This window comes from Bos indicus, chromosome 8 (genome assembly GCF_029378745.1).
Source record: "Bos indicus isolate NIAB-ARS_2022 breed Sahiwal x Tharparkar chromosome 8, NIAB-ARS_B.indTharparkar_mat_pri_1.0, whole genome shotgun sequence".
Lineage (NCBI taxonomy): Eukaryota > Metazoa > Chordata > Mammalia > Artiodactyla > Bovidae > Bos > Bos indicus.
The window spans coordinates 105,549,677-105,577,594 of record NC_091767.1 but is presented as its reverse complement, the minus strand read 5'-3'; the positions used below and the strand labels follow the sequence as shown (position 1 = coordinate 105,577,594).

Here is a 27,918-nt window from a genome sequence, read left to right as displayed (position 1 = left end):
GGCTCAGATGGTAAAGAATCGACCCCCTTTCCACGGGGTCACAAAGAGTTGGACATGACTGAAAGATTAACGCTTGCAGAGAAGAGAGACTGAGCCCCAGAAAAGGGCCTTTGGGTGTCCCTGGAAATCTGACTGCCCAGACCTCGAGCTGGAGCTGGGACTCAGGGTTTGTTCCACCACCCCTGCCTTCCACATTGTGCTAGGAACGCCAGGGAGGGGAGTGATGGCGGATGATGGTGGCTTGGGAGGGAGGCGGTGGGGTGAACTTACGGGAAGTTGTTTGCCAAAGCTGTGTGGGGGAAGGAGGATTTTACAAGACCAGGGCCTCTGGCCTGGAAACATCTGTTTCCCTTCAAATCAGCGAGGAGACTCTTGCCTCCCCAGAATGCCTAAATCACGCAGCGGCTGGGGAAGGGCAGGCGTTGGCTTGGAGACTTCAAACGCATTTTCTCGTCCTCTCGGGGACGCAGTTCTGACGTGGACCTCTGAGCCCCTGTCCCTGCTCTTACCCCCGTCAGATCTGTGAGAAGCTCTCACTGCCAATTAAAGTCTCAGTTTCATTCTCTCACCCCTGCTGTGAGGGGGTCCCGGGGTCTCGGATGGGCCCGACAACAGCTTCCTCTCCACATACCCTCCCCTGGTCTCCACTAGGAGAGCTTACTCTGGGTGTAGTGGGAGGGTGTCAGAGCCTTGGGCAGTGGCTTAATAATAATGTAACAGTAATATTGATGACGATACCCACAGCTCGCTCTCTTTGACTGCTAACATGCCAGGCCTCATGGTGAGCAATTCAACAATGACCCCATTTAGTGGGTTTTAATATTGATTCCTATTTTCCAGGTGAGTTAACTGAGGCAAGGCCTCACATAAATAAGAAATGGAGAGCTAGGACTTAAAACCGAATTGCCTGATTCCAAAGCCGTGCTTTGGGGCACTCTGTTATTCTGTCTCCTTTAATGGCCTTTTAATCTATTCACATTTGCTCATTTTGACAGATGGGGAAACTTGATTTCTAGACAGTGGAGTCAGTACGGGTGCCTTATAGTTGATGGAGCCACTCGCTCAGTCAGTCACTCGTTTAACAGTGTCTGCTGAGCACCTTGCGGCTCAGGTGTCTGGTCACCAGGCGGAGCATCAGGCAGAGAGATGGGCAAAGCCCTGTTCTGGTTCTGAAGACACTCACACACTCATGCAGGCGAGGGAGAACTGTCTGGGCACCAGCCCAGTCATGCCCCATGGGCCACGACCTGGCACTATGCAGGGAGGGTGGGTGGAGGAGGTGAGGGCTGCCTGATGCTCCAAGGACAAGGTGGAGGAGGTTAAGTGGAGAAGAAGGCAGGGGGCCCGATGAAGGGTGCGGTGTGTGCAAAGACAGAGAGATGAGGCCCGTTAGCAGTGGGATGTGGTTCCACTGTGAAACAGGTAGGCAGTGGAGACCAGTCAACAAGGCTGGATCTGTGGCCAGAGTTTGAGACTCAGTGATAGAGTCCCAAACAGGTAGTGTCAAAGGGAGGGACATCAAGGAGTCACACTGGGGCCCGTGGTAAGGAGTTTGTGCCTTGTCCTGAAGGTGGTAAAGAAACATTGAAAAAGACTCTGCATTTGAGTAGTCAATCCCAAGGTACGTCCCCACTCATTGAAATACCGATACACTGAAACCGGATTGATCTGAGATCTCACAACCCATAGTCTCTGGGACATGAACTCAAGTTTTCAACCACCTTGGCCAGTGTTCTTTCCTCTAAAACAAAGTCAGAGGAAGAGTAGCAAGGATTTGAGCCTGGGGTTCCAGGCTCCTAAATAGCCCATCCCACTTGATCCTTGGAGCCACCTCTTCTGTGATTATCCCAGAGGGGCAGCTGGGCCCCAGTCAGTCAACTGTGCGAAAAGCAAGGTGGCGTGGAGAAGGAGCACTAGAGGAGGGGTCAGGAAAGCCAGGGCCTTTATTCTGAACTGATTGGCAACAGGTCCTTGGGCGAGTCTGTATCCTCTCCAGGCCGTGATTCCCCCACCTGTAAAATGAGGTTGTAGAGCTTGGTGATGGCTCGGGAGTTCTCCTCCTCTGTCACCCCCTTCTCCTCCTGCCCTCAATGAATTTCAGTTTGAGTAAACTCTGGGAGATAGTGAAGGACAGGGAAGGCTGGCGTGCTGCAGTTCATAGGGTCACAAAGAGTCAGACATGACCGAACAACAGCAGGCCCTCTAGTTCACATTATCAGTGGGTCTCAGCCCACCTGCACAGGTAAAGATGAAAGAACCGAGCCGAGGTTGCCAGCAGCTCCCTGAACCCGGAGGAACACAGGCTCTGACTGTGTCCCCTCCTGGTGTGTCTGTCTTGCCCTTTCCACTCTGCCTTGTGGGTGTGCATGTGTGTATCTGTTTCTCAGTCTCTCTCCCTTCTCATTCTCTCCTCCTTCCCCACATCAGGGGCTGTCACTTTCTTCCCCTCCAGGGCTGCCTGGTCCCCTAACAGCTTTCAGATGTGGCTCTGGAACAGTTCTACAATTACAGCTGAGACAGACAGAGAGCGCATGGCCTTGTGACTTCTGACCCAGGCCCGTGAAGCTAACATCTTCCTCTTTCTCCGCCGCTCCACCCCCACTGGCAGGGTGGCCCAAAGACTCCTCCATCCTGAGACCTCTACTGACACGTTGGGTCACTCTACTAACACAAACAGAAACTACCTTTTAGGGAACGAAGATTAAACCAGGCCGGCCACAATCATTAACATCATTGACTCTGGATCCTGAACTTGTGAGATACAGTTAATTTCACCCTGTTTTACAGATGCAGAGACTGAGGCTCAGAGACAGGGAAGTGACTTCCCAAGAATACTTAGCTGGCAATTGGGGAAGCAAGATTCTACCCAGGTTTTATCATTTGAAAACCTAAGACTACTTCTTTCCCAGCATGCTGTTATTCATGCTGCTTGGCTAAGCAGAGAGGTAACACCGTACTCTCTTGATGGAGGAAATATATTACAGGAATACCTTGGAAACATAAGTTGCTGACGGAAAAGCATTGTTTAAATTTTTTTCCAGCTCCTCATATTTGGAGATTCATTCACATGTTTTATTAACTACAGCCTTCCATGTTCCCCTCAGATAAAATGTCTCTCTTTCTCTTCTACTCCAAGAAAGTACTCTTACCCAAATAAGTGCTCTTTATATGACCTTTATAAAAGTCTGCAACTTACAAGCCACTCTGTGTAATCCTTGAGACTGCCACACACTGTCTGTACAGTTATCCCCATTTTGTTGATGCAGAAACGGAAATTCAGCAATGAGATGTGGTACGTTCAAGTTCATTCATTTACTCACATAGTTAAAAGCGCCTTTCATGATCCTAGTACTGTGTTCAGTGCCAGGATGTCGCTCTACCCAAGCTGCAGGCCAGGGTTTGGTGTCTGCCTCTGCCACTTTCTAGATGCCGCGTATGTAGTAAGTGCTTACGCCATGGCATCAAATGTGGTCCTTACCGCTCTCCTTTGCCCCTTGCTTATTCTCACATCCCCGAGTTTCACTATGATCTTGCTTCCAGCCCTTCTGCAAGGCTCCTTAGTCAGAACTCACCTCGTTAAGCACTTGTACTTCACATTCATCCACATTGACCTAGGAAGTAGACAGCAGCCTCCCCACCCCAGACACATGATGCAGGGAGGTGACCTAAGCACAGAGGGGTAAGTGACTAGTCCCCTGTCACAGAGCAAGGGAATAGAATGGAAAATGAACCCACGCCTGGCCATCTCCAAGACCAGACTTCCTCCTCCGTCACTTTCTGCTTCCCTTGACTGAGACAATAACTGGATATAGTAAGGGCTAGAACAGAGCTCTGCTCACAGTGCTGAGATGTAACAGGTGGAGAGAGATGATGCCCACATATCACAGTGCTGTTGTTCTCATGACGAAGGCTGAAGCCAAAAGACCCAGAAAGCATATGGATAGTTGGGCTTCTGTCTGAAGATGGGGCCAAAATATCCCATATTTAGGTCTCTAAAGTCACATATATGAAGTTTAGACCCACACTTGTTAGCACTCCAAGTTAGCTGATGCAAGATAAAAGGTGAAATTAGATTTGACAATATAGTATGACTCATTTGAAAAGACCCTGATGTTGGGAAGGATTGAGGGCAGGAGGAGAAGGGGATGACAGAGAAGGAGATGGGTGGGTGGCATCACCAACTCACTGGACGTGAGTTTGGGTAAATTCCGGGAGTTGGTGATGGACAGGGAGGCCTGGCATGCTGCAGTTCATGGGGTTGCAAAGAGTCAGACACGACTGAGCAACTGAACTGAACTGAACTGAAGAACATCATCTTTGAATTCAGACAGGCCTCACTGCTGCTTAGTTAATATGTAAAAATAGATCAATTACTTGACCTCTTTGGAACCAACATCCTTATCGATTAAAATGCAAGCAATCCCACCCGAGTGATACATTTAAAGATTAACTGGAATATGCATGTAGAGGACAGGCACTGATGAGCACGCACTAGACGGCAGTCACGCCTCACATGATGTTCAGGCGCTGAACGAGGGTTCCGGCACTTGGCCCAGCAATTCTGCAAGGAGGAACTTGTTTCCTTTATTTTACATTTGAGACATAGGCTCAGAGAGGATAATCAACTAGCCCAAGGTCACACATCTAGTGAACCTCAGACCTGAGGTTTGCGTAGATGGTGATCGGGCTACAAGGCTGCGTCAGGGCTCTGGGTGACCTGTTCCCTGCTGGACCCATCCCCTCAGTCGCCATGGCAGCAGCCTGGTAGGACGTTAGTGCTGACCTTCCTCCAGGGCTAGGAGGTGTCTCCACGGGTCTGTCATGGACCTAGTGGCAGTGACTCGTAGCAGCAAAGAATGTGGAGCATGTATGGTTCTGAGCCTTGCTGTCAGCTCCGCTCGTGGCATCTTAAACACAGACCATCACAACGGACTGACGGATCCCCACGTGCACCAAGGCTTCCTAGAAAACTGAGGACAATGTTGTTGTACTATCTGAATTACAGTGAAACTCAGAATCAATGTCAAGGAATAAATTAGACACACGTTCTCGGGATGGCATGAGTACCTCTCACTGCTCTTCAAAAGAAAAAATGGGTTATTGTTAAGAAGGAGATTTTAACGCACAAAGAAGACAAGCAGTCTTTTCTCCAGAAAGATATTGGCTTCTGCTTACTGTGCCCCTTGTACCAAGAAGTTCTGATGCATAGTGCCTTTTACAAAAACCACCTTTGGGTTATAAAGCCATGAGGTGTTAAAGCTGAGAGGGGCTGTGAGAGTCCCAAGTCCTGACCATCTGAGCCTGCCGTGTGGACCCACAGCAGCAAAGCAGAGCTGAGAGTACAGAGCATCCGGCTTTCAGAGGGAGACAAAGCAGGGAACAGGTCCTGGTTCCTTCATTGTCTGACTCTGATTTTGGACCAATTGCCTAACTTTTTCATCTTCAGTTTCCTCTTCTGAAAGATGAAGATAATGTGGGTGATTATTTTCTCGGGTTTTCATAAGATTAGAAAAACACGTGGAATGGCACTGTTTCAACATAGTTGGAATTTGGCAAGTGTGCCTAGTGGAATTGTATTTTCACAGAGGTGACATCCACAGACCTTTAGCAGAAGACAGTAGCTGATAGTGGATCAACGCATGGGCTCTGGACTCAGACACACCTCGACTCAATTTCCAGTCCCAGTAATTACTATGGTTCTGGGCAAGTTGCTTTCTCTCCCTGAGCCTTGTGTATAACATAAAGAGAATAATAGTAGCTATCTTTTAGGATCATCTGGGGAAATTAATTACAGTAATACAGATGAAACTGCGTGGGTCAGTGCTTGACACATGTTAAGAACTTTGCACATAGTTAATTTGGAGAACCAAGTCATATATATTAGCTGCCTAATATGTGCAGTCAATCAGGGCTCACCATTCTGTAACTTGGCAATTGTAGTGTTACGTCCATTGGTGGGACTAGAGCCTGCCTGCCAGTGCAGGAGGCCTAAAAGATGTGGGTTCAGTCCCTGGGTCGGGAAGATGCCCTGGAGGAGGCCGTGGCAACCCACTCTAGTATTCTTGCCTGGAGAATCCCATGGACAGAGGAGCCTGGTGGACTATAGTCCTTGGGGTCACAGAGTCAGACATGACTGAAGCGACTTAGCACACCCACAGCACGAGGCAAGTTGAGGTTTTGGAGAAGGAGGAAAGGAAAGCAGAGCCCTGGAGTGTAGTTTCTTGTGCTTGACCCAGGGAGCCCCTGGTCCCACTCCACACTCCTGCTCCTACCCGTGAAGGCTGCCGAAGGAGGGTGGCATAGCAAAGATAGGGCACTCAGACGCTTAGCCCTTCTCACTTCTGTTCAGATTGTCACTGGCCTCCGAGGATGATCTCTTCTTGAAAGTTTATTCACTCTTTTGGCTTTATTTAATTTCAGATCTTGGAGATCTGGAGGTGTGAAGCATCAGAGAGCCTTCCCAAAATAGGCCAGAGGCCTGTGTCTCCTCTGGGACTGGACCCCACTCCACCATGTTTGTGGTTTACCAGTTCTCTCCCTCTAATACCACACAGACTGCCTGCCCCACCCTCCTCATACATCATGGACCTGCAAGTGCCAACACTGAAAGTTGGGGACATGCCTTGTACCTGGACTAACTCCCAGACTTCCTATCATGGCCCACTCGGTCCCCGTCATCTCTCTTTGCTACGGCCACACCAGCTCTCTACTCCTTCAACAGTCTGGATCATTCTCTCCTCAAGAACTGTGCACTTACTGGTCTTTCTGCCTGGAATACTCTTCCCCCAGGTCTTCCTCCCATAAGCTAGTTCCTTCTCATTTTCAGGTCCCAATTCAAACCTCTCAACAAGAAGGCCTTTCAGGACACACCTGTCTAAAGCACCCACACCTGCCTTCACTTCAGGCTTTACTGCATGATCCTGTTATATTCTTTCTCATATGCACCATTGTCTAAGTTTTCACTTATGTTTTGTTTAGCTTTATGCAAGCAAGGACCTTGACTCTCTTGCTCATCTTTGTAATCTTAGCTCCTAAAGTAATTCTGACACATAGTTAATGCTCAGCTGCTGCTGCTGCTGCTGCTAAGTCGCTTCAGTCGTGTCCGACTCTGTGCGACCCCATAGACGGCAGCCCATCAGGCTCCCCCGTCCCTGGGATTCTCCAGACAAGAACACTGGAGTGGGTTGCCATTTCCTTCTCCAATGCATGAAAGTGAAAAGTGAAAGTGAAAGTGATGTCGTGTCCGACTCTTAGCGACCCCATGGACTGCAGCCCACCAGGCTCCTCCATCCATGGGATTTTCCAGGCAAGAGTACTGGAGTAGGGTGCCATTTTCTTCTCTAGTAAATGAAGAGATTAGGTGCAAAATGCCCAGCAGTCAGTTGGTTTCTCATACACACTTAGTGACTATCTTTTTTTTCTTTCCAGATCATTTCTCCTGCAGTCTAATCATCCCCGAGTTCTTTCAACCATCACTCCTGTGCTATGATTTTTGTGTTCCTCCTTGCAGCTTCCAGGGCCTTTTGCTCTGAAGTCACAGCCTCGTGCTCTCTTTTCTTGTTGTACCACAGGTTCACTCTCTACGCGGTGGATACACGAGGGAGGCACTCCGAGCTCAGCACAGTGACCCTGAGGACCGCCTGTCCACTGGTGGATGACAACAAGGCGGAAGGTAGGTGACCCCCCACCCCGCCCCATTTTCTTCACTTCCAGAGTCCTTCCCATATTTTCAGTCTCTAAATTCTGCACCCACCAGTCACCATCCACCACTCCTTTTCTGCCTCCACACACACACACATACTGGCACAGGGAGAAGAAAGGCAAAGGACTAGAGGAAGAACGTGGAGCTAAATGAATCAAAGCCATGAAGGAAATTGAGATTGGCTGGCAATATCTTTGCCAGTGTACAGACTTGCTCCTCTTTTATAGAATGTGTTCTGGCTTTGAGGAAAGGAATGGTGGAGAGTCAGAACCGTGTGACTGTGTTCTGCCCCTTGGCCTAGGCTTTTAGAAACCAGTCCCTTTCTTCCACTTCAGTGTGCCCTAGAGCTGGCAAGTAGGTGGCACGTGGAGGACCACTAGACTTTGCTGCACCTGTGGCAGACATCATTAGCTGATCATGGCCGATATCGTTAGCTGATCATGGCAGACATCATTAGCTGATCACAGCACACCTTCCCATCTAGCCCAGGGGTGGCCTCAGAATTCTCAGCAAAGAGCTGCAGTCAGTAACTATCCATCAGAATCAGCATGCATGTTTCTGGTCTATGAAGTTGTAAACATTAGACAAAACACCTGAAAAAAAAAATAACCAATAAATTAGATCCACCATATACTTAGTTCTTAGACCACATGTAGATACAATTTCTACAAAGATGTGATGGTAGCTCATGAATCCTGATGGTGCTTCAGTTCAAGGTGAGCAAGTATTTTCTAAGAGCCCTGGTAAAAGCAGTGTAGAACAGATGTGCTCTCCATCTTTCAGGAGTTTTCATTCTAGGGGGGCAGAGAGAGACATTTCTTCAGATGGCTCAGTCATAAGCTTGATGATCAGGCTGTGTATCAGATAAGAAAAGACACTGAGATATTGAGTCTTATTAAAAGAGGGGATTTGAGATGGATTCCTGGTAATTTTTTTATATTATTATTTTAAAAGGACACATGAACATGTTTTTTTTTTTTTTTTTTTTTTTAGAGAACAATAAAAATCAGAGTAGAAAGCCCTAAAAAGTAAATGATCCTCCCATCCTGAACCCAGGTCCCTCAAGTTCTCCTGAAGGCAGTTGTTGTTAAGCAGTGACATGGGGGCATACATAAATTTTGTTCAAAGTCTTAAAAGATGAAAGAATGTGGCTTCTGTTCAAGAGAGCAGCCCATAATGAATTTTAGTTACATCAGTTAGCAGGAATAACGGAAACAGTAGCAATTGCCATGAATGGCAAGCAAAAGAGTCTAGATTTTTCTTTGAAAGATTTTTGAATGAAGAGTTGTTAGACCTGATCACAGAAATATGTTGGAAACATTGCAGAGAGGAGGTAGAAGTAGACCACTGAGATGAGCTCAAGACACTTACCGGAAGCCTCTGCACTTGTTTGGAATTTTCTGCTAAGTCCTAGGCACAGACTTTATGTTAACGAGCGCAATCGTAAGCGCTAACTTTGTGCCGACCCCGTGTCAAGTGCTTTATATCCACCTTTTAATTTAGTCCTCCCAATGCCCCTCCTGTGTGTGGATTATTATCTCCAACGGTAGACAAGAAAATGGAATACAACTGGTCAATGATATATTCAGGATGGAATTAAGGTTTATTTGCCCCAAAGACCACACAGGTGAACTCCTGCTTGAATACGCCTTCCTAGTTGTGAGGTATGCCTCCATCCTCCCCTTTTCCTCCCGTCCCGTGATCTGTGCCTGCACTTCCTCCTCTCCCCCAGAGATAGCTGACAAGATCTACAACCTGTATAATGGGTACACGAGCGGCAAGGAGCAGCAGGCCGCCTACAACACGCTGATGGAAGTCTCTGCCTCCATGCTGTTCCGCGTCCAGCACCACTACAACTCACACTATGAGAAGTTCGGCGATTTTGTCTGGAGGAGCGAGGACGAGCTGGGGCCCAGGTAGGTGGGTGCGTAAGTGTGAGCGGAGCAGTAGATGCTCCCTGTTCCCATTTGACTTTATTGGAGCCTTTTCTCCATAGGCTGATAATGGGCTTTAGGAAATAAAGAAGGGAGGCAGTCACTCAAGTCATGTCAGGACTCAAGGTGGGAAGCGGGTAAGGAGAATGAAAGAATCTGGGAATTTTAGCTTCTTGGACTTCTGGAATGCTAGATAAGAGAGAGACTTCAGCGCTCTTTCAGTCAGTCCCCTTACCTTCCACTTTCAGTTTTAGAAATGGGAAACGTAGCCTCCTTGAGGACATATGTCCTAACCAACGTCATAGAAGAGCAGTGGCAGGGTCATGGACCCTAATCTAGGGCTTTTCCTTCTCTTTCATAAGAAATCCGAGTTGTCTTTTTTTTTTTTTTTTCTGGAATAAAGTCCACTAGTGACCATGACTAAATGCATTCACAAATTCAACATGTATTAAGGCGCGATTTTTTTTTTTTTTTTTGTCACCGGCAGTGACTATGCCAGCCACAGTGACAGGTGCTATAGAGGAGTCACCCATAACTGACACACAGTCAGTATCCTCTGAAGCTTCCCGAAGTAGCTCTGCAGTGGGGGCTGTGTTTCACATCCTGCACCCAGCAGTGATATCCACTCATTCATTCCACACAGATCAAGAGCCCCCTTCTTAGGTTGGTTGTTGGTTATGCACTGTTAAAAAGGCAGAAGCAGTCCCTACCTACGTGTAGCTCACTGTTCCACATAATTAAGCAGTTGCAAAGAATAGGAAAAACCAATATAGTATAGTAATGCATATATGTGAGAGTTGGACTGTGAAGAAGGCTGAGCGCCAAAGAATTGATGCTTTTGAACTGTGGTGTTGGAAAAGACTCCTGAGAGTCCCTTGGACTGCAAGGAGATCCAACAAGTCCATCCTAAAGGAGATCAGTCCTGGGTGTTCTTTGGAAGGAAGGATGCTAAAGCTGAAACTCCAGTACTTTGGCCACCTCAGGCGAAGAGCTGACTCATTGGAAAAGACTCTGATGCTGGGAGGGATTGGGGGCAGGAGGAGAAGGGAACGACAGGATGAGGTGGCTGGATGGCATCACTGACTCGATGGACGTGAGTCTGGTTGAACTCCGGGAGTTGGTGATGGACAGGGAGGCCTGGCGTGCTGCGATTCATGGGGTCGCAAAGAGTCGGACGCGACTAAGCATCCATGCATATATATGGAATCTAGACAAATAGTACTGATGAGCCTTTTGGCAGGGAAGGAATGGAGATGCAGACATAGAGAAAAGACCTGTGTACACAGCCGGGGAAGGAGAGGATGGGACAAACTGAAGAAGGAGCACTGACATATATATGCTATCATGCATAAAATAGACAGCTGCTGTATAACACAGGGAGTACAGCCTCGTGCTCTGTGACCACCTACAGAGGTGGAATGGGAAGCAGGGGAAGAGACTCAAGAAGGAGAGGAGATGTATATAATTATGACTAATTTGTGTTGTTGTATGGCAGAAACCAATACAACATTGTAAAGCAATTTTCTTCCAATTAAAAAAATAGAATAGGAGTAATAAGGGTCGAAAGGACAGAGAGGAGCCCTTTGGGGACACGAGGCCCAGGCACCCAGCCTGGGTAACCCAGTGAAGCCCTCCCAAGAACTGAGACTGTGAGGCCTACGGGGTGAGTTGGGGTCAGGCACGTGGAAGAAGAAGACCAGAGGTCTGGGGCCACAGGAGTAGCCTGTGAGATGTAGAGGTACAATACTATGTAGAGCAGGGCTTAAAACCTCGTAAATTCTGAAATTATCATTTGCCTCCACCTTTATGATTATTGTGGGCTTCCCTAGTGGCTCAGATGGTAAAGAATCTGCCTGCCATGCAGGAGACCTGGGTTTGATACCTGGGTTGGGGAAGATCCTCTGGAGAAGGAATGGCAGCCCACTCCAGTATTCTTTCCTGGAGAATCCCATGGACAGAGAAGCCTGGCGGGCTGCAGTCCAAAGGGTCGCAAAGAGTCAGACGTGACTGAGCGACGAACACTTTCACTTTATGATTTTTACCGTATTCCCATACTATCTGCACTTTATTTTCTGTTTTGTCCTTAGGCCCGCTTATTGCGAGTATATTTGAAAAGAAAGCACTGTATCATTGTGTAAAGGGAAGACGAGCCCCGTCTACCCTTAATAAAAATTAAACTTAAGCATTCAGTACAATGGAAGAAAAACAAAATACCAGAAAACAATGCAGTTTAAGCCTTGCAGAGCCTGAAGCTTTCCTTTTAAAAGGGAAGATTAGTGAGTGTTAGAGAAGCACTTTAAAACACAGTCCCGAATTAAACCTTTCCCTCTGAAAGTAATCTGGAGGAGGGCAAGGGATTGAAAAATGGAATCTAAATGCTTTTCCCCGTTGTGATTCATTGTTGTTTAATACTGGACGTGTGATCTTCCTGAGTACCACCTAAAATCCTTTCTCCTGCCCCAGGGGAACCCCTTCCACACTTTGGTAAACACTGCTTGTGGAGGAACTGAAAGAATTTCTGTGCAGTCGGAGCAAAATGTGTGACAGCAGGAGTGGGAAGAGATAAGACAGGAGAGGTCAGCAGAGGCCAGTTCCGAATGCCCTTTAAGCAGGGTTAAAGAGTTTGGATTATCTCTCTAGGGTAATGGGAAGCTTTTCAAGTGTTTTTCACAGGGGGAGATGTTATCAGATCTTCAAGGGAAAAAGATCCCTCTGACAGCCACTGGCAGCCCGGACTAGAGCAGTCCTGACCAGAGGGAGGCAGGGAGGCCCCAGAGGCTGTTGTGATACTAAATCCAGGAGACAGAGTGCAGTGCTCCAGGCCAGGATCATGTCAGTGGTACTGGAGAGAATTGCATGACTTCCTGAAGTACTTAGTGGGCAGCGTGTTATGCTTGAAATAGCTTTAAAATTACCCTGTAAAACAGACAAAATAGGGTATCCTCCCCAGTTTATGAATGGAAAGGAATTGGAGGCCCCCACGGGGTTAAATGAGTGGCACGGAGGCACACAGAGTTTGCTGTGGGGTCTGCTTCTGCCCTGAGCTTTCACCCCGAGCCCTTGCAACACGTGCAGTAACCTTCGAAGAATTCAAGGCTCCGTCGAGGGATAAAAGGGGTCTTTCCCCGGGGCAGACCTTATCTGTTCTGTTGGATCCTGGGTTTGTAACTGTCTCCCTCTCTGTTAGATAAAGGCTAAAAGAGAGCAGACAGACAGACAGGAGCACAGAGCCTCAGATGAAAGCTGCGGCATGAGTCACCTCGGCTAGCATCTTGCCCAGGCACGGAGGAAGGCGTTCTCCCTTTATTGGGCTTTCCCACAGGCTTCAGGGAATTTGGGTGGAAGCTAAACCAGAGCTTCACTCTCGACTTTGTCTTTATCATCTTCTGGGATCCTGTAAGACCCTCCAGGACATCAATCTTCTGGAAAGCCTTTCTGGTCACTCAAAGAGGCAGAACAACCCACTCAGTAATGGACAGTGATAACCCGCTCACCTCCAGCCAGCTGGTCACCAGCCACTGTCTGCCAAACCCCGCCTGTGCCACCCAGCTTCCTCCTTTTTAGGTCTTTCTAGTCTCTGGAGGGAATGTGAGGTTTCCCTGATGCCCCACGCTTGCACGAGCGGGAATCAAGACAGCTGCATCCTGATCCATCCTGGCACTGCTGATAAACTCACCAGGCAGCCTTGGTCTCTCTGGGCCTGAGTCTCTTCATCTATAAAGATGAAGAGACTTTCTCTCTTTTCTTTTTTTTTTTTAAGCAGTGAAAAACCTGTTTTCTAAATAAAGCTTACAAAGAGCCCCAGCTCTTAGCTAGAATGCCAACTCCTCAGGGAAACTTCTAAAATTTCTACTGTATCACACCCTCAGGTTTTAATTTTATGTGCTGTAGCTACTAGTTTAGTATCTTATATTGCTTATCTATTTCATGGTGGTGGTGGTTTAGTCACTTAGTTATGTCTGACTCTTGTGACCCTGTGGACTATGGCCTGCCAGGTTCCTCTATCCATGGGGTTTCCCAGGCATGAATACTGAAGTGGGTTGCCATTTCCTTCTCCACGGGGTCTTCCCAACCTGGGGATAGAACCCATGTCTTCTGTGTCCCTGCACTGGCAGGTAGATTCTTTACCTACTGAACCACCAAGGAAGTCCACTTATGGGCTTACTTATGTGTTATCTCTAAGATATTATCCCCACCACAATGTCAATTTATAGTTTATACTTAATGTCCTATCCACTCAGGTGATAAACCATGACTTATTGAATAATCGGATAATGGGATGAGTGGATGTGTAAGCCGGATGACTACAGAGCTGTTCTGGCAGGAGTTAGAGGCCGTGACCTGGAGCCCCCTTGCTGGGTCTCCTCTTCAGCTTCCCCGCTCCAATCCCAAGGATCCATGAGGTCTACCTGAGCTATCAAGGACCACAATTGGAAACAACTGAACTCTATAAAATCTAAATTTTTCTGGCTTAGAAATAACATTATCAAGAAATGCATTGCCCTTGCCAATATTGAGAGACTTGAAGAGACCCTCACTTATTAATTTATAGAGTCATTGATTCTTTTATTGCACTTGCTATGTGCCAGACCTTGGGCCGGAAGAAGACAGCTCCTATCTTTGACAGGCTCTGCATCTAGTGAGAAAAAGACTGAAATACATCACAAGAAGCATGTGATAAAGGGGGTGGGCAGCGCATTTTAGAGCAATGTCTGTCAGACTTTCGTGTGCAGGAGAATCACTTGGAGGTCTGGTTACAATTTAGATCAACTCCGTGTCCTGGAATGGGCTTGAGCATCTGCATTTCTGACAAGTTCTTAGGTGATACGTGGCAACCCACTCCAGTGTTCTTGCCTGGAGAATCCCAGGGACGGAGGAGCCTGGTGGGCTGCCGTCTGTGGGGTCGCAGAGTCGGACACGCCTGAAGCGGCTTAGCAGCAGCAGTGTTACTGGTCTAAAAGCCCTGCTTTGAGTGACAAGGGTCTAGGTGCAGCTGTTGGTGCAGCTAATCCTGGAGCTCGAGGAAGAGTTCCTGGAGAGGACAGTGAGTGTCTGCTCACAAGTCCAGAATAAGCAGGAATCCTAAAGGTGGGAGGGGAGGCGTGCTCTCGTTAGAAGGAACAACCAGTGCAAGGGTGTGTGTGTGTGCACGTGTGTGTGTATGTACTCAGTTGTATCCGACTCTTTGTGACCCTATGGACTGTATTTCACCAGACTTCTCTGTCCAGGGAATTCTCTAGGCAATAATACTGGAGTGGGTTTCCTTCTCCTCCTCCAGGGGATCTTCCTGACCCAGGGATCGAGCCCTCATCTCCTGCGTCTCCTGCATTGCAGGCAGATTCTTTACCACGGAGGCATCAGGGAAGCCCCAAGAGTGAGAGAGGGCAGGGTAAGAGAATATACTTCAGTCAGGAAGGACAAATCTCAGGGGAGTGGAGAGTTCAGGGTGAGGAGGAGAAGGGAAGGCCGAAGACGGCAGCTGAAGTCATATCATAATGGCTCTTTATGAGCCCTATTCATGAGTCATTTTTCTTCCAAAAGCTGGGTCAGTGTTTTAAAGAGAGGATCCTTGTGGGTAGATGTACCAGCCTCTCAAATGTTAGCAAGTCTGCAGAACATCCAGGTGTGAAGGAGAAAGGGCAAGACCCTGCCTTGGGTTTCTGTTCTAGCTTCATCACCAGCTTGCTGTGTAACCTTGGACAAGTTGCCTCTCCCCTCTGGGCCTCATTTACAACACAAAAGGGCTGGACTCCAAGGTCCCTTCCAGCTGCAGAGAGGGAACCAGGCAGCCCTGAAGGTCATAGAAACCAGAGAAGAGACACACCAAAAGTGTCCTTTCACCTCTAGCCCAGCATGGCATGTTCTTCAGGAACCCAGGATGGCTAGGACAGTAAGAGTTTTTCCAGGAGCACCCTAGTATCATGAGATGAACTCTGTTAGGATTTTGTTGGCCTCTAACCACCAAGCCCCCAAATGTTCTCTGCTTCTCCTTGGATCTTTGGTTGGGTACCCCTATAAAATTTGGTGACAAAAGGGTGACTCTTACTGCTGCCTAAATCCATCAGGTCAATGTCCTCTGGAGCTTGGTTCCCATGGCAACCACAGGTTCCTGCAAACAATGCTCAGAGAAGACCTGCTGACACCCAGCTGTCCCAGCCATACGGTTCCTATTGGGAGACCTGAAAAACTTTGCTTATAGGTGGTCAGGGGTCAGAATTTGCTCCAATCAAATACCCTTGACCACTCCTGAGCTTCTCAATCCTCTCAGGTATGTCTGATGGAGAGAGAGAAGAGAGTCAGCACTTGAAGAGATTCTGTTTCAGTGAAATTGATCTGTCTAGAGTAAATGTATGTCTACATATTTCTGTTTTTCTTTATATCATATAATGCTTTATTTACATTTTACAAATCACTTTTACATTAATTAATTTGAAAATATTTGCTACATTTTTCAAAATATCTTTATTTTCTTTTTTTTTAAACTCAGTTATATACGTATACATATTTTTTTAACTAGCAGATAATTGCTTTACAACGTTGTATTGATTTCTGCCATACAGAAATTTCTGCCACGTGACTCAATCATGAGTATACATATGTCCCCACCTTCTTGAACCCCTCCTACCCCACCCTTCTGGGTTGTCACAGAGCCCTAGGTTGAGTTCCCTGTTATACAGCAACTTCTCACCAGTTATTTTGCATATGGTAATCACTGCCAATGGTGACTGCAGCCATGAAACTAAAAGACACTTACTCCTTGGAAGGAAAGTTATGACCAACCTAGATAGCATATTGAAAACCAGAGACATTACTTTGCCAACAAAGGTCCGTCTAGTCAAGGCTATGGTTTTTCCTGTGGTCATGTATGGATGTGAGAGTTGGACTGTGAAGAAGGCTGAGTGCCGAAGAATTGATGCTTTTGAACTGTGGTGTTGGAGAAGACTCTTGAGAGTCCCTTGGACTGCAAGGAGATCCAACCAGTCCATTCTGAAGGAGATCAGCCCTGGGATTGCTTTGGAAGGAATGATGCTAAAGCTGAAACTCCAGTACTTTGGCCACCTCATGTGAAGAGTTGACTCATTGGAAAAGACTCTGATGCTGGGAGGGATTGGGGGCAGGAGGAGAAGGGGACGACAGAGGATGAGATGGCTGGATGGCATCACCGACTCGATGGCCGTGAGTCTGAGTGAACTCCGGGAGTTGATGATGGACGGGAGGCCTGGTGTGCTGTGATTCATGGGGTCGCAAAGATTCGGACACGACTGAGCGACTGAACTGAACTGAATGTATGTTCTTTACTGCTGCTTTGAATTTGTCCCACCCTCTGCTTCCTCTGCTGTGTCCACAAGTCTCTTCTCTGTGTCTGTGTCTCTATTCCTGCCCTGCAAATACTTTCATCAGTATCATTTTTCCAGACTCCATCTTTATGTGTTAATATATGATATTTGTTTTTCTCTTTCTGATGGACTTCACTCTGCATACTAGGCTCTGGGTTTGTCCACCTCACTAGAATTGACACAAGTTCATTCCTTTTTATGGCTGAGTAACATTCCATTGTATCTATGTACCACAGCTTCTTTATCCACTCATCTGTCAATGCACATCTAAATTGCCTCCCATGGCCTGGCTGGGGTGTAACGAGTGCTGCAATGAACGGTGGAGTACACAGGTGTCTTTTTGAATTATGGTTTCCTCAGGGTATATGCCCAGTAGTGGGATTGCCGGGTCATATGGTAGTTTTGTTCCCAGTTTTTAAAGAAATCTCCATACTGCTCTCCAGAGTGGCTATATCAGTTTACATTCCCACCAACTATGCCAAAGGTTTCCCTTTTCCCCACATCTTCTTCTGCGTTTATTGTTTGTAGATTTTTTGAGGATGGCCATTCTGATTGTAGGTTTGATTTGCATCTTTCTAATCATGAATGATGCTGAGCTCTTCTCATGTGTTAATTGGCCATCTGTATGTCTTCTTCAAAGAACTGCCTGCTTAGGTCTTGTACCCGGTTTTCCAGTGGGCGGTTTGTTTTTCTGACGTTGAGCTGCACGAGCTGCTTGTGTATTTCGGAGATTAGTCTGTTGTCACTTGCTTCATTTGCTACTATTTTCTTCCATTCTGAGGGTTGTCTTTTCATCTCATTTATGGTAGAGACGCTGTATTTCTGTTATCAGCCCCTGTTGTTTCCATGGCGGACATGGCTAATAGATAACAGAAATCATTCCAGGCTTGATTCACTCTAGGCTGTTTCTAAACATAACCAGACAAGAAGGATTTCCCACCTGAAAAGGATTAGAGCCTGTTATGAATTGTCACTGCTTTGTTCTTTGTGAAAATACCCAAGCCTGGGATGTCAGTACACATTCTTCTGTCCAAGATGATGTGAGCTCTCTCCTTGGATATCTTGGATTCACTGTCTTGGAATTTCTAGGATGTTGGAAACAAGAGCAACCTTAGGCTCCTAGAACCATACTCCTATCATTGCAGACGCATTTTCATTTTTTTTTTCCTGCATATTTTGACATTTCAGAAATCAAGATCGACTGTGCACAATCGATGTGCACATTATGTTGCATTCTTTCTTCATTTCTTGAAAGGCTGTTATTAAATCAATAGCATGTCTTAAAATTGACAGTGTCTTAGATGGGCAAGACACGCTATGAGTCTGAACAAATGTCCCACAGAACATCCCCCACTAATAATATAGCAATGTATATAATTATCTTCTTCAGTTGCTAAATTGTGTCTGATTCCTTGTGACCCCATGGACTGCCGCACACCAGTCTTTCTGGACCTTCACCATCTCCCAGAGTTTGCTCAAACTCATGTCCATTGAGTCAGTAATGCCGTCCAACCATCTCATCCTCTGTCGTCCTCTTCTCCTCCTGCCCTCAATCTTTCCCAGCATCAGGGTCTTTTCTAATGTGTGGGCTCTTCGCATCAGGTGGCCAAAGTATTGGAGCTTCAGCTTCAGCATCAGTCCTTTCAATGAATATTCAGGGTTGATTTTCTTTAAGATTGACTGGTTTGGTCTCCTTTCTGTGCAAGGGACTCACAAGCGTCTTCTCCAGCACCACAGTTCGAAGGCAACAATTCTTCGGCGATCAGTCTTCTTTATGGTCCAACTCTCACATCCATATGGAAAAACCATAGCTTTGACTATATGGACCTTTGCTGGCAAAGTGATGTCTCTGCTTTTTAATATGCTTTGTCATAGCTTTTCTTCCAAAGAGCAAGTGTCTGAATTTCATGGCTACAGTCACTGTGTGCAGTGATTTTGGAGCCCAAGAAAAGAAAATATGCCACTGTTTCCATTTTTTCCCCATCTATTTCCCATGAAGTAATGGGACCAGAGGCCATGATCTTAGTTTTATGAGTGCTGGATTTTAAGCCAGCTTTTTCACTCTCTTCTTTCACCTTCATCAAGAGGCTCTTTACTTCCTCTTCTCTTTCTGCCATTAGGGTGGTATCATCTGCATATCTGAGGTTGTTGAAATTTCCATCTGTTCCAAACTGAAATACTTTGGGGGTTTGTTGAGATTTAGTCATTCTTACCATCAGTTTAGAAATGAGTTCTTGGAAGACCTCATGGTTTCTTATGAGAGAACAAGAAGGACACAAAGCCAAATGTAAATATTTTTGCTAGTCACCTTACAAATCGTATTTCAAACCTGGTGTTGAGGAAATATATTTACACGGCAGTACCCGAGCTTCTGATTTTCTGTTTAATGGGGGTGGTCTGAGGCTAAACTGGATGTGGATATTCTGAAAGTAACTCCAGTGAACCACTGGGAAGCCATAAAACCGTGGCTTCATTGCACACATTCATCATACCAGCTTAAAAATGTGTGTATGTATGCATGTTTTCAAAATGGAAATGCCTTTTATTGTATTTTGTCCTAAAAGTAATTCTTGTTCATTCTGTAATGTGTAAATGAGACAGGTGTATATATATAAAATTGCAAACTAAAATGTTATTCCCTGGACTCCTAGTCTCTACCCAGAGATAAAGTTGGTAACAATGTGCACATATTTCTCCAGAGATCAATATGGATGTGACACGGATCTGCTCATGAGTAAGGAAACTGGTTCAGACTTAAGGATATGTTGACATCTGTAGACCGCATAGTTCCACTTCTGTCCACTCTGCTATGTTGATCAAATACATTCGTTTTGCTCTGTTTTCTGCCTATTTACACTTAATAGCACAAGTCTTTTCCTACAGATGCATATGCACATATGTTGGCTTTTTAAAGGTTCCTTCATTATATGAATTTATCGCACATTAATTTATCCCTCTGTTAAATAAAGACCAACTAGATTTCTTACTTTTTTATTGTAAACAAATATGTATAAACACTTGGCCCAGTTGCCCAGTGACTTCCTTAGGCCCATGTGATGCTCCTGTGTCACTGAAGATCATGTTACCTAGGTTTCTGGCACCTGGCGGGTCCTCGGTCGCCTGTCGTCATTGTCATCCCTGATCCTCAGGGTTCTCCCCTCTTATTTTCATTTACTAGAACATCATAACTATTTTCCTAAATACCCGCCCCCCTTCAGGGACACACCTGATTCCTACTTGCAGCACTTCTGCAGGAGACTTGCTTTCGAGACAACCTTCCGCATCATGATCTGCAGTTTGCATGTGTCACTCTTACCAGAAGCGAGTGGGCTTCTCCAGTTGTGGCCTGACAGGCCCAGCTCAAATGGAAGACCTTATTTCCCTGCATCTGCCCTCTGTGCTTCCAGAGGTGGTGTTCCAGTTTGTTTGCAGCCGTGCCGTGCCACTGACTCTCATCAAGCTTGAGGTCAGCTAACACAGAGACTTAAGCTTAGCTCAAGGAGACAGAGATTAGGGAGAGAGGCCAATGGAAATGTTCCCTTGCTGTCTCTCCTCTTTTGCCCCATCCCATGGCTCCCTTAGAATTAGATTCTGTCCAATAACTGTGTCAACAGCGAAGTGGGTAATGGTGCTGGGAAGAGTAGTCACTTAAGGTCCTGCAGTTCCCGGAGAAGCGGCGTCCAAGCCCAGCCGCTGATTCCTTCACAAGCCGTCCCTGTCTCAGTCTCGCTGCGGGTACCGTGATAGATAATGTGCGCTGTCCCTCCTTCCCCTCTGGCTTCCCATCCTGCTGGGCCCGCGTCCTGTCTCCAAGGAGGAGGATTTCATTTCCGGTATTTGAGAAAAGTGGTCACTCTGACCTGTGCTTTCCCCCTCCAGGCAAAGCGTGGGGGCATGCCTAGCCTTTGATTTATGAATCTCCACTGCCTGCAGTGTATTACCCAGCAATCTCACCTTCGGTCTCTCACCCGGCACCCCGCTCCAGCCTCTGAACACCTCCAACCCTTCTCTTCATGGCTTCACCTTCTGAATTCTCTTGCCTTTGTCTCCTTGCACATCTCAATGAAGCATCGTGTATAGTGGAGAAAGAGCAGGAGACAGTTAAGCAAACTAACATTGGTTTAGTTCCTGTTATGTGAAAATTCCTTGTTGGACGCTTATGGCAGTCCTACAAAATAAGCATCTCTATCCCCAGTTTACAAATGAGGAAACTGAGGCTCATAGAGAAGAAATGGCTTGCCCTAACATACTCTGGAGCCTGTGTCCTTTCCACTGCAGAATATCTTGGCTAACATTACTGAGAACTAAGCAAATCACCCAGGTCCTCTCATCCTCCAGAAACACTGTTGTTCTCATTTTACTGATGCAGTAACTGGGAGTTAGTAGCGTTGAAGAGCTTGCTCATGATCCATGTAGCTAAGTGATAGAACTAGGATTTGAATCTGGGACTTCAAAACCAAATCTCATCTCAGCTCTAGACACTCAGAGCCCCGATTCTAGTTTTGCTTTTGTTACTCACTTAAGGTGGTCCTTTAGGAAAATTGTTCTCTCATTTCAGTCTTTAGTTTCCATCTATACAAAGGCTTGTCCAGTTGAGTTCCAAGATTATCTCTATGGAAGTGGCTGGGCCCTTGGAGACAAAGCATTTGGACATCTTAGAGGACTTGTCTCCTCAATCTCATTTTGTATTTGTGACTTATGTGGCTGTCTAGATCAGGCAATAGGGGCTTCACGGGTGGCTCAGTGGTAAAGAATCGACCTGCCAATGCAGGAGACACAGGAGACGTGGGTTCAATCCCTGGATCAGTAAGGTCCCCTGGAGGAGGCAATGGTAACCCACTCCAGTATTCTTGCCTGGAGAATCTCATGGACAGAGGAGCCTGGTGGACTGCAATCACTGAGGTCTCAAAGAGTCAGACATGACTGAGCATGCGTGCACACATGCAGATCAGACAATGACTCTCCATTGCCCTCAAAATAGAATACTTTACCATGGCTCAAAAGAGTCTGGATGGTCTGATCTCTACCAAACTGACTCGTCTCCCACCCATTCTTTGCACTAACCATTTCAAAAAAACTGATGGTTTATGCTCTCTTTAAACCAGTGAGCAACTTCCTCTGCCTTCCCATCTACCTGTGTCACCTTTGAACAACTAGCTCAGATGTTATACCCCCTGGGAAGATTTGACTGAGTCCCCAAATTAATAATTGAATGTCCACTTTATATATTCCCATGCTGCTGCTGCTAAGTCGCTTCAGTCGTGTTCGACTCTGTGCGACCCCATAGACGGCAGCCCACCAGACTCCCCTGTCCCTGGGATTCTCCAGGCAAGAACACTGGAGTGGGTTGCCATTTCCTTCTCCAATACATGAAAGTGAAAAGTGAAAAGTGAAAGTGAAGTCGCTTAGTCATGTCCGACTCTTCTCGACCCCATGGACTGCAGCCTACCAGGCTCCTTCATCCATGGGATTTTCCAGGCAAGAGTACTAGAGTAGGGTGCCATCGCTTTCTCCGATATATTCCCATAGCTCCGAGCATATCCTCAAACCTGGAACTCTGCTTCTGCATTAGAAGCTGTTACTATTTCTATCTGTCTCCTGGCAATGGCTTATAGAAGTGCTCAAAGCTTAAATCAGTATACAAATCATGGTGGTGGCAGCGGTGGCAGCGCTAATGATGCTTTCTACTAAGAGTTTTGCACATATTAACTTATTTAATTATTGCTTCAACTCTATAATGTGGACAAATGTGATCCCCATTTTATGAATAAGGAAACAGAAGAAGTAGCTTTTTAAAAGTAGGCAAAGAAGCAGGCCTGCATCCCTAAGTACAATGGCAAGAAATGAGCAACACTTGGATGTGTCTCTTCCTGGTTCCTTTCTGCTGGTCTTACCCTCCCCCGGTTCGATCCTCCTCAACGCAGCCAGAAATGTTTTTAAGCAGTTTGTCTCTGAAAACTGTTGCTTGGAAGTCTTCAGTAAGTCCCCACTTACCCCTATGGAGGGCTGATTATAAATTCATTGATTTCTTCTTTCATTTTTAAAACAACCTTTGTGGTAGACTTCTCTCATAGCTCAGTTGGTAAAGAACCTGCCTGCAATGCAGGAGACTTGGGTTAGATTCCTGGGTTGGGAAGATCCCCTGGAGGAGGAAGTGGCAACCCACTCCAGTATATTCTTACCTGGAGAATCCCGTGGACAGAGGAGCCTGGCAGGCTACATACAGTCCATGGGTTTGCAAGAGTCGGACTGAGTAACTTTCACTACTACCTATGTTGTAGTAGACCTAGTCATTATTCCCATTTGTGGGTAAGAAAACTGAGGCACAGTTTGTGAAACAATGTCCTCAATATCACAGAGCTAGTAAGTGTCTGGGGCAAGATTCGAACCTCAGCAGTCACCATTACTCTATACAACCCACGCCCCAGCTTCTAAGCTCCAGTGGCCTGGCTCCTGCCACTTCTCCAGTTTCCCACTGTGAGCCCACTTGCACACCATCTGCCACCTCTAAACCCCTTCTGTCTGTGACTTTCCCTAGGCTTCCTGTTATGCCTTTTCCCTCTTCTTTGTCCAAACCCTACTCATCATGGAGACTCAGCACAAGTTCCCCCCTTTCCAGGAAGTCTTTCTGGATTTCCCAATCCCACACGATACTGTCCTCTGTTCCCCACAGCTCCCACATTTCATTTTATTGTTGCTCTTGCCACCTGCCTTGCAGTTTTCCACTTGTGTATCTTTCCTACTGAATTGGGAACTCTGCTGTGCAACAAATGCTCAGCAAAGGTACAAGCAATGACTCTGTCTCCTTTAACTTCATCCCCAACCCGCTCGTCAAAGGAAGAAGCAGGTTTGGAGATGTTCAAGTTCCCCAGGACACAGAGCTGCTAAGGAGCAGAGCAAGAGCTGAAATGAGGAGGGCTGGGAGTAAGCCCCTCTGGTTCCCCTCCCCACCCCGGGGAGGCGCCTGCCAGAGGCGAGAGAGCCCTGTGGGGCGAGTGTGATTATGAAGCTATGAATTCTTGGCACCTCAGGAAATATTCCACCCAAGTGGTGAGCTATACAAAGAGGACTTTTTGAAAGGCACCTCATAAATCATGCCCACAAGACCTACACACATAAGCCCGGCCCTTTTCCAGCCGCCACGCAGGTGCCTGACACAGTCTCGCATTTGTGGGGTCTGCTGTCGTAAAATGCCTCCCTCCTGGGGGTCTCCAAGGGGCATGCAGAGGACAGCAGGAGAGGGCCTTGCCTGTGGCCCCTCAGGATCTCCAGGCATCTTGAGGATGCGGAGATGTAGCAGAAAGTGGATCCCATGTGGAGACAGACACCCGGACAGCAAAGCTGACTTCTGGTGTGACCCTCTCGAAGCCTCCGTTTCCACAACTTTCATGAGACCATGTTGTTGGTTCTCAAATGGGGTGATTTTTTTTTTTTTTAATTTTGACTTATTTTTGCTGTGCTAGGTCATCATTGCACACGGGCTTTCTCTAGTTGTGGTGAGTGGGAGCTACTCTCTAGCTGCGGGGCTGGGGCTTCTTGCTGCCATGGCTTCTCTCGTTGTAGAGCTCAGGTGGTAGGGCACGCGGGCTTCAGTTGCCCCGTGGCATGAGAGATGTCTGATTTGGGGATACAGATATAAAGGCTTTCATGAAGTAAAAGCCCAGAAGGTAAGCTTTTTTTTTTTTTTTTTCTGACTGTGAGAAAAGAGTATGAGGGAAGAGCAGTAAGACAGCAGACAGAGAGGGACATGGTGACTGTTCAGACCTAGTGGGTGACCACTTCAGTGGTTACCTTTATGTTTGAGCTCAGTTAAGTGGTGTCATCTCTCTGGAACTTGGGTTCCATACTCATTAAATCTAAGGGGAAAGTATTTTCAGGGTTGTCGTAAAGGTTAAATACAGATTTTAAAGTGTATATACATTGCTTACCCAGCATCTAGCATGTGGTGTTAATTTATTTTAGTTATTATTCTTTTTGTCATTTATCATCATTATAATAATTATTACTTGGCCAGAGTTCTAAGGCTTATAAGTTTTTTTTTTCTCATTTCAAATTTAATAAAACTACAAATTATGTTTTATATTGTAGAAGTGAATATGTTAGGTCAAAACTTACACCTCTCTCTATTTTATTATTATTATTTTTTATTATAGTTGCTTTACAATGTTGCATTAGTTTCTGCTATACAGCAAAATGATATGAGCATATCAACCACACATATAAGCATATATCCCCTATTTCTTGGATTTCCTCCCCATTTAGTTCACCGCAGAGCATTGAGTAGTATTCCCTATGCTATACAGTAGGTTCTCATAAGTTATCTATTTTATTCACAAAAGTGGAAGTGAAAGTCACTCAGTTGTGTCCAACTCTTTGTGACCCCATGGACTATACAGTCCATGGAATTCTCCAGGCCAGAATAGTGGAGTGGGTAGCTATTCCTTTCTCCAAGGGATCTTCCCAACCCCTTGGGATTGAACCCAGGTCTCCCGCATTGCAGGCAGATTCTTTACCAGCTGAGCCACCAGGGAAGCCCATAATATATATATGTCAATCCCTATCTCTCAATCCATCCTACCCCCCGCCCCCTCTTGGTATCCATGAAATTGTCCTCTCTTTCACTTTTTGCACATGGCACAATTGAGGACAAATTCCAAAGTGATTTTTGAACAAGTGTTCACAATATCACACTTACAGTTAGAAAACTGTTGGGACAAGAAGCCCTCATCCATCCATTGACCTTTACTGACCACCTCGAAGTCCTAATCCTTTGACCTGGGCTCCTCCAGCTTCATCACCGTCCCCTCCTGTCTTCCAGGAAGGCCCACCTGATCCTCCGGCGGCTGGAGAGGGTGAGCAGCCACTGTTCCAGCCTCCTGCGAAGCGCCTATATCCAGAGCCGTGTGGACACCGTGCCCTACCTCTTCTGCCGCAGCGAGGAGGTCCGGCCTGCGGGTATGGTGTGGTACAGCATCCTCAAGGACACCAAAGTCACGTGCGAGGAGAAGATGGTGTCCATGGCCCGGAACACGTACGGGGAGTCCAAGGGCCGGTGAGGGCGGGCGCCGCCCTCCGTGAGCACAGGGACTCTCAGGGGGAGGGCGAGCGGTGCTCTCGTGGATCTGGGGCCTGGCAGGGGGTGGAGGACCCTGAGGATGGGCTTGGCGGAGGAGGCTTGCCAGCAAGGCCAAAGCAGACTCTCCTGTGGATAGCCAACGGAGGACTTTGTCACCACTGGATTTCTTCATTTGTCCCCAGCTTTTATTTTTTCTAAGGTATTATTTGACTCTATCAAAGTCTCTCCTTTTTAAACTTTTTCTTATGGATGGCGGTCAGTCCCGAGGCAGGAGCTTTCAGTTGGAGACCCAGCGGCCTTTCCTCTACTTCCTTCCTCCTGCCATCCACCCCCTGGCTTCCTTCCTGCCGTGGACCCCAGGAGGAGCCCTGTGGAAAGCTAGTTGGACCCCCTTCAGCATCAGGAAGGAGGCCCTGAGGATCATTGGCAGTGAGGAAGCTTGGGTCTTTAGGACGTTCATTTTCCAGACATGTTTGGGTTGGCAGGACCCCTGCCTCTTCCTGCTCCCCGTGGGTCTGCCCAGAGTCCCTGCAGGACTTCCCATGCATTAAAAATTCCTATTGTCTCTCTCTCTCTCTGCTTGGGTCGTGTTTCTTACTGACGGGGGACCTCTGTTTATTCACTCAACAGGTATTTATTGATTCTCTACTATATACCAGGCACTGGGCAATCAGCTAAAGAACAAATTCTCCCTGTAATCAGGGAGCATACAGTGCATCAGAAATTATAGAGAAGCAGCCAGTTACTTTGGGCTGTGGTAAGGGAGGGATGGAGGCTCTTTGAACTACTTGCTGGGTCATGAGACAAATGAAAGGGGGTTCCAAAACGCTTTCTTGAAAAAGTGATGCCAATACCCGAAAGATGGGGAAGGGGTGGGGATTAGCTCCAGGCAGGTGGGACACCATGAACAAAAGCCTAGAGATAAGAGGAAAGGTAAGTCAGTCAATGGACATGAGTTTTAGCAAACTCTGGGAGATGGTGAAGGACAGGGAAGCCTGGCGTGCTGAGGTCCAAACAGCAGGACACAACTGAGCGACTGGACAACAGCAAAGCCACTCAAAGGCTGAAAGCACTCTCGTTGGGAATAGAGATCAAAACAGGAAGAAGCGAGAGGTAAGGCTGGGAGCTGGACAGAGCATTGGAAGCCATGGAGAGAAAGTCTGACTATGTTTCAAGTAACTGAGAACCATTGCACAACATTAGCGGAGGAGTCAGCAAGCTCTTGAAGAAAAACCATTCCAGCGCCAGCATGGAGGTCGGACTGGAAAAGGCGTTGCAGAGAGTGACTACTGTCATTCTCCAGAAGTGATAGCAGATTGGATCCTGAGGTAATGGGGGAAACCCTCCACCATTAAGTCTCCTTTTAAGTGGCAATGGTCTACTTCCGTTGTGTTACATCCCAGGGAGGGTAATGAGTACAAAGAGGCTTTATAAGTCCTTAAGCTCCTGGCAGTAGCTCAGAGATGCTGGCTTGCTGGAGGAAATGGGATGCAGGTCAGTTATTTCATAATGCAGACATGATACCTGTTAAAGAGTGAGGAATACACTAGAAATTCAGAGGGGAAAATACTGAAGATCAGTAAAGTAAAAGCAGTTGAAAATTAGCTTCCTTCTTAATTTTGATGAGTGCTGATGACATCCATAATCTCTCCCAACCCCCAAAAAACCTACCTGCTGAGTTGTTTTTCCCTCTATGATCCCAATAATCCACACGGGGAAACAGAGCAGAAGGAGATTCTTCCAGACGACCCTGGTGCCTAAAGATCTGCTCAACCTCCAACAATCTAAGCTCAAAGGTGCTCTTTTAAGAAGTTTTACTGTTATTGGATTTACATTTCTTCAAGTATATAGATGGGATTTAGGGCTTTC

General features: G+C 46.7%; 1 protein-coding gene across 5 annotated transcripts in view; it reads left to right on the top strand.

Moving 5' to 3' along the window:
* ASTN2 (astrotactin 2) overlaps nt 1-26,618 on the top strand; it is a 1,047,731-nt gene extending 1,021,113 nt beyond the window's left edge. For all 5 annotated transcript variants that reach the window (XM_070795372.1, XM_019966821.2, XM_070795370.1 and 2 more), the window contains 3 exons: nt 7,572-7,672; nt 9,435-9,618; nt 25,792-26,618. In XM_070795372.1, coding sequence (XP_070651473.1) covers nt 7,572-7,672; nt 9,435-9,618; nt 25,792-26,029 — 523 coding nt within the window. In that variant the 3' untranslated portion in view covers nt 26,030-26,618. The remainder of the gene's footprint in view (nt 1-7,571; nt 7,673-9,434; nt 9,619-25,791) is intronic.
* Nucleotides 26,619-27,918: the final 1,300 nt, after the last annotated feature.